At 42.9% G+C, this 12,682-nt stretch overlaps 1 protein-coding gene across 4 annotated transcripts in view; it reads right to left on the bottom strand.

The window, feature by feature from the left end:
* Window positions 1–12,682, bottom strand: part of Stx8 (syntaxin 8) — a 228,667-nt gene that overhangs the window by 208,035 nt on the left and 7,950 nt on the right. For all 4 annotated transcript variants that reach the window (XM_076936582.1, XM_034504309.2, XM_076936583.1 and 1 more), the window contains exon 4: window positions 1,872–1,982. In XM_076936582.1, coding sequence (XP_076792697.1) covers window positions 1,872–1,982 — 111 coding nt within the window. The remainder of the gene's footprint in view (window positions 1–1,871; window positions 1,983–12,682) is intronic.

Here is a 12,682-nt window from a genome sequence, read left to right on the forward strand (position 1 = left end):
CAAGTGTTCTAGGAATAGGTAGTGAGACCCTGGCTCAGAAAAGCAGTAATTTCCAAATCACTCAAGACCCTGTGAAAACACTGTCACTAATCTGCAAGCTGGGAGCTGCAATTCTGAATGCTAAACCTTTGACCAAGTTGTAGCCAGATGCTCAGCTGGAACTGGTGAGAGATACAGGGACACAGAGATGCAGAGACATGGAGCCACTGAGATGCAGAGACTGTAAAAGCAGGAATAGAAGACAGGGAAGATGGGGCAAAATTGACAAAACGCAAACCACAAAGGTTCTCACTCTTCAGGTGGCCCCTTGGCATTATCAAATGGCACTTAATAAAGAGCAATTACTACAGTCTGGTACACAAAGCCTCTGACCAAACGGTCAGGATCACTATCCTCCATGACCACATACACCATCACAGGGGCAATTTAAGCCTTTCCTTGTCCTCTGACCATTCTCTCTCCCCTTGGCTGCCATTTTCCCATGAAATTCATTTCCCACCAACTGCCTCTTTTAAAGTTTTCTTCTTCCTCTTCCTCTTCTTCTTCCTTTTTCTCTTCCTCTTCCTTCTCTTCCCTTCTTTACCCTTCTCCTCCTTCCTCTGAGACAGTGTCTCACTGTGGCCCAGGCTAGCATACATATCCTAGCGATCCTTGGTCTCACAAGTGCCAAGGTCACAGGAGTAAACAACTCCATCTGACCTATTATTTTCTTCTCTTCCCTACAGTAAAGACATTTACTGGAAGACATCACTTCTTCTCGCCTTGAATTCCTCTGCTCACCAGTCTGGATCAGCATCCTCTTACTTCAATCCCTCCTAGCTACTGGACTGAATACTGCCAGAGAGCGCTAAGGAGTCTCAGTAAGTTGGCCCCACAAGCTTCTGCTTGCATTTTAAAACCTTGCCCAAGACACAGCTCCTTGTTCACTAACCCCAGCTCTCATCCTTCACAAAAACAATTTAACTTCACCTAGCTTTGTATATTTTGTAAATTCTTCCTGACACCTTGACTTAACTGTGCCAGAGAATCATGGAACCAGCAGGAATGAACTGCTGCTTTCCCTCCAGCTTGTCCCAGGACAGTGGTTTGCAAGCCAAGCTGTGTATGACAACCACCTGAGGCCACCCACCCCACCTTTTTTGAGCTAACCTTTTGAGGTGGGGCCTGGCAGTGGCCCTTGGGAAACTACAAAATCCTTGAGACCTAAGCAGAAAGCCGATTCCCCTGATGGATACGCCACTCAGTGCTACAGCGCTGAAGAGGGGAGCAGTTTCTCTTTTGAACTTGTTTCTATCTGTGATATTCCCAACCATGAACTGAAGTTCCAGAAGCAGGGAGAGGTCAATGCTAAAGAGGTAACAATTTATCCTTCTTTAGCCCCAGCAACGGAGACTGTGCTCAGGGCAGCTGTTAGCTCTATGCAGTGCCCATCACAGGCCAGCAAAGAACCTGGAGAGGAAAGCAGCCAGGGAAGCCCTTCTCTCTGGGATTTTGCCCTAGTCTCACCAGGACACCATTTTCAATAAGCCAACTTCAGGAGTTTACCAGGCAGAAAAACTCAAAGGAGGCAAAATAAAATTTCTGGCTGTATTCTCCATAAGTCTGCCCCACCTAACATGAGCTTAAGCTGGACACACCAGGCTTACTAAAGCCAGGGAATGAATGAAGACTAAGCTCAGTAGAAAGATACAGTCAGATGCTATAAACAAGTAGACTTCGGATAGAACAGAAGCCATGCAGAATAGAAACCATCACTCCTGGCTAGGGCACTGAAGAGGAGAGCAGTTCCCCTTCTGAACTTGTTTCCTCCTGTAGTAACGGCACATAAGTCCTCGGGGGCCCGGGTGTCCCTGTAAATGAAAGCATCGTACCTGATCAGATCCGGCTCCGCACCCTCATTCTTAAACGATGCCAGGAGCAGTCTCTCTCGGGTGACAAGGTCATCCAGCAGGTTCTGTCTTCGATCCCCCTCCAGTTGTGTTCTGTGGTCGGTTGTTAAGGTCCAACAGTGGGTGGCTCAGCTCATTTCCCTATAACTTGATTAACTCAAGTCACCTGCAGCCATTACAGGCTCCACCCACCACTACCCAGAATCCTTCAGGTAAATGACCATGACTGTACCGCTACAAATGGATAATGCAGACACTGACAGAGCTCACTGTTTGAGCCCTAGCACTAAAGAGTATACCAGGTAAAAGCTGGGTTTGTCTGATTATTTCTTTTGCCAGTGAACAGTCTACAGGGGCAATCTGGAGCCTTAGGCTTAAACTACAGGTGTTAGCTTTCAAGGGTATCTGTATACTCATCAATACCCTCAGAGGGGGCCAGGATGATTCCTAGCAGTACAAAAACAAACTCAAAACATCCTTCCTGCAAAGCCTAAGGTTTGGAAAGGGGAGGTGTCTCCAGGGCATGTAATAGCCCAGATAGAAGCTTCGTGAAGGTTGCTTTTGTGCAACAATGTGCTGTAAAAGATGTTTCTTTCAGCTCAGGAGTTAAAAGTACTAGGGGATCTTTGTGGGAAACTACAAACAAACTGTAGCTGACACGTTATTCAGTAAATGTGGCTGACTAGGGTCCTAAAGACAGAGCCTGTCCAGACAGATGCTTCTTCATTGTTGGTGTGGGGGGGTGTAGGGGTTCATGTCACAGTGTGTGTAAAGGTCAGAGGACAACTTTGTGGGGTCTGTTCTCTCCTTCACCCTTCCATTGACTCCCGGGATCTGACTCAGATCTGCTGGCCTGAATGACAAGTGTTACCTACTGAGGTGGTCACCGGCCATGGCTGTTTCTCTGTATGGAACTCCAGAACACTTACATCTTTCCATAGGGTTTTTGGTACTGGGATTTGACTCCAGAGCCATTGGATTTACTGTCAAGCCACACCCTCAGTCGCTAAACCCAAAGTTCCTATTGTGTTTGTCTTTCTGAAACATGGTTTACTATGTATCCCAAGCTGGTCTCCAACTCCTGACCATCTTCCTGAGTGTAGAGTTACAAGTGTGTGAACTGTGAACAACCAAGGTTTACGTACCAGCTTTCTTAAAACAAAACATCAGATGCTAAGTTGTGTGGGTTCACTGAAACGGCGCTGAGGAGGGGTGCAGTGGGTGAACTGCTGCCCTGCAAGCCTGAGGTCTTGAGTTTGGATTCCTGGGCAGTGTACACCTGTAACCTCAGTACTGGTGGGAAGGGGGAGTGGAGGCAGGCAGATCCCAGGCAACTCTCTGCCAGCCAGTCTAGCCAAATCCATGAACTTGGGGTTCACTGAGAGACCTCTCTCAAAAAATGACGTGTGAAGAGATTGAGGAAGATGCTGGACATTGACCTCTGACCTCCACATCTCTGTGTGTATAACCACACATACACACACACACCCAAAACAGAAAAAGAAATGTTGAAGAAAACACCATCAAGGACAGGACATAGGAAGTAAACAAATATATTTGGGGGAAAAATGTGTCTGACATCAAATATAAAAAGGAAAACAAGCTGTATCTGGCTTTGATTTTTTTTTTTTTAAACCAAATGGCTGTTTCATCAGATCTGAAGGCCCGTAAATGTGAAGCAGGGCTGACCACTAATACCAGTTCTGGCAACAATAGTAAGCATGAAAGATGGCTGCTTCAGGTTACAGATTCTTTTCTTTGTAAAATGGGATCAGAAGGGGCTGTCCCGATGGTTCAACAAGGAAGGTACTTGCCTGAGGACCCCAGTTTGAGTCCTGGAACCCAAATGGTAGAAAAAGAGAACTGATTCCCTCAAGGCCTCTAATTGCTACATGCACACCATGGTATGAGTGTGCGCATACAGGCACACACACTGCAGCATGAGTGTGCCCACACAGGCACACAGGACATACATAAATACATAAAGTAATAAAAACAATTTAAAGAGCTCATAAAACATTGTGTTCGGGCCCCAGAAGTTTCTGAGAACTCGGCAGAACCAAGGATTACCATCACTACTGCCCGGGAGGGAAATACACGGCTCAGGGATCTACAAGTTCTGCTGTTAATTTTGTACAGAGAAGTGCTGGCTAGCTAGTAGGAACAGTAAACAAACCCCAGCACAAAAAAAAAGTCTCCCTCAATAACAGAGTTATTAGAAAACCCATAAATCTCCTAAAGCTAAGTCTTTGCACCATAGTTACTCTACATATTAAAAAATAATAATAATAAATGGATTCTCTCAGCATTCCAGCATGCCACACGTCCCTGGGTCAAATCACTCCCACTACTTTTCCATCTCCTGCTGATGGCAGTCACCAAGTACCCAGCTTAGAAACCATGGTGTTGCAACTGTAACTAAGAAACAGAAACCCTAGATACTCTTCTTCTTTAATAAAAAGTGGCCAAATATTAGTCTTCTGATCGGTGCCAACCAAGAACAAGTATCTATCTATGTCTTCCAAATTAATGATAAACTACCAATAAAGCAGAAAGCTTTTATTCAATTTAAACAATGTTCCTTGGATGGTGGGGCAGGGAGAAAACAGAAGCTGTGAAAATAATGATACAAAACAAAGTCAAAACAGAAATCCTAAATTGTGGGGCTATTAGTTATGGTCCGATATCAGCTAGCCTTCACTACATCTCTGCTCAACTACGATGGCAACCTGTCATTTTGTAGAGATCTTATCATCCAATCACCCATACACTGGACATCTGCTGAACAAAACTCCAGTGTTAAAATTATGCACAAATTCAAATGGTTCTAAAGACAAAATTATATAAGCATTATTAGGAGAATGCATAGAAGAATGTTTTAATAATCTTGAATGAGAAAAATCTTTCCAGAAAGAGATGAAAATCTACAGATAGTGATGTGACTACCTAAAACACTGCATGCATGTGTGTGTGTGTGTGTGTGTGTGTGTGTGTGTGTGTTATTCACCTGTATGGACAGTTCACACATACAGGGAGATCTTCCTCTATTGTTTTCCACTTCATTTTTGAGACAGGGCCTCACACGGAACCCAGAGACCACTGACTGACTAGACTGTGCCAGGCTTTTATGTGAGGGCTGGGATTCCAAACTCAAATTCCCAGGTTTGTAAAGCAAACACTTTGTCCACTGAGTCATCTCCCAGTCCAATTATATAAAAATTCTTGAAGTCTCTGCAAAATAAAATTTCTTAGACAAAAAGTAGGCAAAGGCCATACCACAGCAAAGCAAGAGGGCACTAACGCCTCTAGCAGGAAACAGGTGTCTGTGAGTAAAAGAAGCACAAATCCAAGACTCCTCCTTTCCCTATCAGGTTAGAAAACTGACAAGAAGTCTGGAAAGGACTCAGAAACTAGAGCACGTGCCTACCTTCCTGAGGGGAATGTAAATGGGCTTAACCAACTGCCAGGTCACCTTCTATGAACCTAACAAAACTTCAACATTCCCAACAGATCCACTCATATATGCAAATGCAATGACTTGAGAGCACAGAAGTTCACTGCAAAATTATTTCAGCAAATTCTGGAAGCATCCTGAATATCCACCAATAAGGAACTAAGGCACCAATGCAATGCAGCGATTTCAGGTTGAAAAGGAAGCCGGTGGGCTGGTGAGATGGCTCAGTGATTAAGAGCACTGATTGCTCTTCCAGAGGTCATGAGTTCAAATCCCAACAACCACATGGTGGCTCACAACCATCTGCAATGAGATCTGATGCCCTCTTAAGGGGTGTCTGAAGACAGCTACAAGGTACTTACATATAATAAATAAATAAAAACCTATGGGCTGGATCGAGCAGGCCAGAGCAAGCGGGGCTGGAACAAGAGGGGCCAGAACGAGAGGGAGAATGGAATGGGGGTTGGGGAAAAGAACAACAGTGAAAACTATTAGAAAAAAAACAGAAAAGAAAAGGAAGCTGGTTATGGAGTGATGGTGGTGGTGACTGACAACTCTGGGTATACACAAGGGCACACTAGAATTGTTTTCCATGGAATAAGCTCTAAAAGGCACAGTGCTCAAGCAAAATGGAGGGAGGAGAGACACAGCAACAAGCTAACCAGTAGACAGCTAATGTTCTCATAAAAATCAGGCAGAGGGGTGTGTGTGTGTGTGTGTGTGTGTGTGTGTGTGTGTGTGTGTGTAGAAAATTCAGAAGCCTGAAAAAGGTGCCTCTAAAGGAAGAGAACTGGCAACTCAAGATGTAAGAAGTAATAAATAATGTTTATTTATTACTGTGTGCATGTGCACGACCATGGTGTATGTGCCAAAAGGAAACAAAAGATCTGGGAACACGTTACAAAATGGTCCCTTTACTGCCTGAAAAATTTCGTATTTATTTGTTTGTATGTTTGTATGTATGTATGTATGTATGTATGTATGCATGTATGTATGTATGTACATAAGTACATCTGTAAGTACATATGTATTTCCTACCTAGGAAAGTCTAGGACATGAAACCCCAATCATTCATGTTGTTTGTGATGAAGAATGAGATGGGACAGGATGTCATTCAGGGAGGAAAAAGGAGTGGAGTTCTTGGTAAAAAAGAAAAAAAAAAAGAGAAAAAAAACAAGAAACATATTAGTAGAAAATATTTTTATGCTACAAAATCTTTAAAGGTATGTTCTGAAATGTAACAAATAAGAGTTACAGGTTTAAAGTAATGCTTGGAATGAGCCAACACTTGGGACCACTGTGAGAGGCAGCAAGATCTGCAGATCCGAACTGAAGACGCCTAAAGCTAGAGGGGCCCATGCATCCCCTAGTCCACTTGTCATTGTTTCTCTGGCAGGAAATGGAGAACCAGCATGAATAAGCCCTGTAGGCTAAAGCCAAGCTCTTTCTACTCTATGCCAAGGCTTCCGCCTGCGTGCTTGCTGGACACTAAACACCCAGGGCCTTCTCCACTCCAGGGCAGCCAGCACTGCTCACTGTTTCAATCCTGTTTAAAACAATACCAATACAGCAGGAGAACCTCTAATCCCCAAACCCAAAATCTCAAGTGCTCAGAAATGTGTTAGCTTTTAAGCACTTCATGATGATGCCATAGATGGAAAATTTCATAACATAAAACTGATTTGTGCACAAAAATTATTTCAAATAGTCTATAGAATTAACTCTAGGCTATGTGTAAACACACATTTTATGTTTACACTTGAGTCCCAGTCAGAGATGTCTCATCCTAGATCTGAAATACTTCTGGTCCCATGTATTTTTGATAAGGAACACAGCCTAGCATGTCAACTCAGTATCCCTAGAGGCTCCCGCTAAAGCTTGGAAAACTACACAATTAGCCACACTGCCTCTTCAGTTTATATTTCATTTATATTATATTAACATAGTGAAACAACAGACCCCCAAGGAGACAGATGAAGGGGAAGTGACAGGAGACTGCATAAGTGTGCCATGTATGATCTACACTGCAGGGATGTGGACATGTGCATGATACCTGGAGACAGTGAGAAGGTACAGACAAGCTGGCCCTAAGGCTAAGGAAGGTAAGAAGAACAGAGGACCCAGTTGGGGGCTGGTGCTGGGAACCTCCTCTCCCACTAACTTAGTGACTAACAAGCAAAGTCAGAGAACAGACCAACAGGAGGAAGTCACCACTAACTGGCGCTTTGCCACTGGCACGGTTGAAATTTTTATGTAACCTGGCAAAGTGATGGAAATGTGAAGTCTGCTCCCGTATGACCGACTTCTACCACCCGTGTGCCTATGCCCAGCTTCTCTGCTGTACCCGACAGAGCATTGTGCCTCCCAGTAATCCTTCGGGAAACTCAACAAATGCAGACAACGCTGTTAGAAAGTATTTTTATAGGACTTACTATTTTTGGCAACCACTGGTATTTGGCCAGGCTCAGTTGTTAAAGTTGTTAAAGGCCACAGAGCATGGGGATGTAATTTCAATCACTGCGACCCTCAGAGTGGAAGGAGAGACCTCCATACATACACACACAAAGTAAAATCGTACTTTAAAAAACAATTAAGACTGTAGTCTTTATCTTGTAAGCTGAGCTCCACCGGAGAAGGAAGCCTTGGCTCACCCCTCCATGCCTCACCAGAGAAGTATGATAAGACAGCTTAAGAACTCAGACATCAAGAGATTTTCATGGCTCACTTTAAAAAAAAAAAAAAAAAATTCTTTTTTAGATTTATTTTATGTGTATGAACCATTTTGCCTGCATGTGTGTACCACATGAGTGCCTGGTGCCCTTGGAGGTTAGAAGGAGGCACTGGATCCCCTGGGACTGAATCCACCAGGCAGGTGCTGGGAACTAACCCAGGTCCTCTGTAAGAATAACAAGTGCACTGAGCATCTCTGTAGCCCCTCACCTTGATTTTTTAAATTATCAAATTCAGTGAGGCACTAGGAGGCTAGACTGGCCTGATTACTACTGATGAGTACCTTATTTTTACACTTCATTATCTGTGTGTGTGTGTGTGTGTGTTGTACAACTACTGTGGAAGACAGAGGATTACTTGTGAAAGCCAGTTCTCCTCTTCCACCATAAGTGTCCCGGGGTCAAGCTAGGCCATCAGGGTTGGTGGCATGTGCCCTTACTTGCTGAGCCCCTTCCACAGCCTGGTGACTATCTCAATGATGGAAGCGGACAACCCAAACCCATGAGGCACTTCAAAAATGCTTCTTCAGCTTTCTAAAACAGGATTAGTTCCACCTCATAAATAGCGCAACTCAAGCCAGGGAAGGCCGAACTCTCTGGCCTTGAATGATAGAGTTGCCCTTTACCCTCAGCCCTGTGTGGTCCCCAAGTCAGTGTTGATCCCACAGCACCAGGGTGCCAGACTTCCAAGCCAGTGACACAGGTAAGCAGCTACCAATTATACATTTGGCCGTGTATGGATTGGAGGTTCAAAGACAAAAATCAATAGCAAGCAAAACTACCTACTACTGTGGAAAAAAAAAACCAAGATTTTAATACCAAGACCTATAAACAGATCTAGTGACAGACTATAAATGACAAAGCTTCTCCAAATACAAGCACTGTGTCTTATTTTTTTTCCCACATTCCCAGATACCACTGAAAACTCTGTCAAAGAGAGTCAGTGTTAGAGAATTGTATCTCTCCTTCCGCCCCAGCGATGATGCTTCTAGAATCTCCACATCTCACTGCTGCGGCCATTCTGCTAACAACACAGTGGCTATCACATCTCCCCACCCATCACTGTTCCTAAAACACAGCGCTGAGGACCATTAAGAGATTTCCAAAAAAAACAACCTATCTGTGCAGGCCCTCTCCCAAGGCACCAAAATACCTTTTGATATGTAATACATTTGTAAAGAGACTGTTTTGGTGGTCTTTTAAATAAATAAATAAATAAGGTAAAGGCTGCGGCTGGAGAATTGGCTCAGCAGTCAAGAGCACTTGCTGCTCTTCCAGAGGACCTGAGTTCACTTCCCAGGACCCACGTCAGGAAGCCCTCCACAGGACCAGCTTACACTCACAAAAGGTAAAGGTGCTGGTTTTGAAAAGCTAACAAAAGAGGAGGCCCATGGAAAGGCAGCTGAGAATATTTTTAGTTCTACGTGAAATTCCACACGAAGCCTCCCATGGCACAATGTAATCCTGCAACCCAGTGAGGCAACTAAAATTACTATCACAGAAAAGCTAGAAATAGAAGTGAACATTTCTGTGCACGGTGGCTCACATCCATAATCCCAGCACTTAAGAGGCCGAGAAATAGCGGGATTGTCTATAGTTTCAGGCTAGCCTGGGATACAGGATGAGACCCTGTATCTAAAACATTAATGAACTATTTTAGAAATGCATTCAGCAGATTTGAGCACTCTGACTGCAGGACTCTGTCTTATTAACTAATTACAAGCTAATAGAGTCAAAGCAGATCGCTTTCCTTTTGAAACAAACAAAACAATAACAAAACCACTTTTCAGGAAAGAATGTGGCATCTCATGTCCATACTCATGAATCTAGCTGTCTAGATAAGAACTTCTCTTTCTCGTACCTCCCAGTGGTTTTTGGACAACCTCCTGAAGACAGGGAGATATAAACATGTTCAGGAAAGTCCATCAATTCTTAATTGTGCAGCACAGGAAGGAAATATGCTGTTCAAAGATTCACATTTTAAAGTCACCCAGTGCCCAGTGTGGTGGTGGTCACCTTAATCTCAACACTCAGGCAGGCAGAGGCAGGCAGAGGCAGGCACACCTCTGAGTCCCAGGATAGCCTGTTCTACATAGCAAGCTCCAGATCAGGAAGAATTACACAGAGAGACCCTGCCTCAAAAAAAACCAAGGCCATTCAACATTAATTGCTCCCTAGAACAGTAATAAAAAATTGCCCACCTGGGCTGGAGACAGCTTAATGGTTATGCGCACTGGCTGCTCACCCACACTGGACAGCTCACAACTGCCTATAACTCCAACTCTAAAAGATCCAAGACCCCTTTCTGGCTTTCTCGGGTACTGTGCACCCAAAGACACATACACACAAACACAATATAGAAATAAAATTAAAATGATTTGTAAAAAGCCATCCTATTTGTGATTTATGGCCATTTTTTAAAACTAAAGATCATGATATAACTAACAGGCCACAGTGACCACTGCTTAACCCTTCAGTGACTAAGGATGTCCTTGAGGATCTGAGTGACAGCAACATGCAGTTAATAGAGAATTTGAGTCCAAGGCACGCCAGGTGACTGGTGACTATATTCTATCTACTAAAGGATAATTCAGCTCTAAACTTGGAGCCAGATAGTCATCTGTCTTAATCTGACTCTTGTATCCCTAGCTGTAGGGTCCTGGGAAAGTTACTGGCATATCCAGCATTGCTCTCTCTAGAAAACTCCCTGCTGTGATGTTGGGATCTCTCCACCTATTTCTGTGACATGAGATGCCAAGGTTGATCTGGTCAAGTCACTTTTTTTTTTAATGTAAAGAAGAAAAGAAATCACCAAGACCAAGCATATGAAGTAATTAGCACTGATGCGCTTCCAGCTGAAGTAGCTTCAATCTGGAGGAAAACCTGAATTATTAAAAATGTTTTAAGAATGAAGGATGTTGGAGAAACAGAAGACTAGAAGATGCTTCCTGGGGCTGAAGTCGTAGAATACATGCTTAGCATGTCCAGGACTCTAGGTTCAACTTAGCATCACACAAGCTAGCAAAAGAATTCACCACCTACCTTCCTCCTAGTCTAGACAAAAAAGGCTTCCCTGAAAACAGGGTTAGGAGCGCCCCCGTGTGGTGTATGATCTGAATGCCACCTCTACAAGCAAAACTCAACTATTTGAAGGAAAAAAGATTATTTTAAAAAGCTTTTATAATCCAGTTGAAGTCCGACCCCCACTCCCAAAGAAACACAAAATCATCCATATTCCTTCAAGTTTTGCTAATGTTTTAAATCAGTGATTTTCAACCTTCCTAATGCTGTGACCTTTTAATATAGTTCCTCATGTGGTGGTGACCCCCAACCATAACATTATTTCATTGATTCTTCATAACTATAATTCTGCTACTGTTATGAATCATAATGTAAATATGTTATATACAAGATGTCTGATATGCAACCCTTTGGACCCACAGGTTGAGAACTCAGTGTTTTAAACAGTGCATTTGTTGCATAGCGTCAACACAGTAGGGAAGCAATTCTGAGATCAAAACAAAACCAAAAGTCCATTATAACAGATGGTCAGACTAGAAGTGTTTACAAAAATGAAGCCAATTATAACACACTTACTACTTTCTCTTTACTGTCTAGCAGGGTCTATGAATAGGAAATAGAGTTCTTGAATTATGTATGTCTCTTGATCTACAGGGTTAGCACATACATAAATAAAGTGACCTACAATCACTATCTTTAAAGTGCACTACAATCACTATCTTACTAGAAGTTTGCGAACAGGTGCTAACAGCCACGAGACAGTATAGCTACCTTTCTGACAGATGTGCTACTGGTTACACTGAGTCCTGTACCTTCAGCAATGTACAGCTTCCTAGCACTGACTTCTGACAGAAGAGGAGCCAGCCCCACCACTGGAAACCACTCAAGGTCTATGGATTAAGACCTGTTGATTGGGGTAAAAGAAAAGCTCTTTATGTAACAGACTAACAGGGCAGTACCAAATGATACCAGACAGAGGGTAAAATTACATACCAGAATATTTCAATTGTGTTTGAAAGAAGGCCCCCATTGTTTACTAAAATTAGAATTTTATTTGAAACCTCAGCAGATTAATAATTAAACATATGGAAAACCATGCAACTAAGTCATCCCAACCATCCTGCCTGCTAACATAAAAGGATTCCTTTAGGAGAAAATGTCTTTTTGAAACACCTTCAATGGTTTTGTCAAAAAAAAAAAAAAATCTGTATTCCTACATTCCCCACATTTAAAGCCAGGACACATGTTTTCTTCTGCTACCATGTCAGATCTTTGGCCTGAATTACAGACAATTTAAAGAAATATAAGTGTGGGGTCAGTTTTCACTTCAATATAAACTAGGTTTGAAGATTTAGTTTAGGTAGCAGGCTAGATCGTGAATTTCCTTTAAAAGTGTTTGTTTTGAGACAGGGTGGGGTAAGGTGCCTCATCATATAGCCTAGGCTAGCCTCAAACTTACTATGTAGCCCAGGCTGGCCTTTAATGCTCTATCTCGCCTCGCTCAAAAAAAAAAAAAAAAAAAAAAAAAAAAAAAAAAAAAAAAAAAAAAAAGCTTGAGTACTTGATAACTCTCAAGAGGTTCAGATGAC

The sequence above is a fragment of the Arvicanthis niloticus genome, chromosome 6 (genome assembly GCF_011762505.2).
Source record: "Arvicanthis niloticus isolate mArvNil1 chromosome 6, mArvNil1.pat.X, whole genome shotgun sequence".
NCBI lineage: Eukaryota > Metazoa > Chordata > Mammalia > Rodentia > Muridae > Arvicanthis > Arvicanthis niloticus.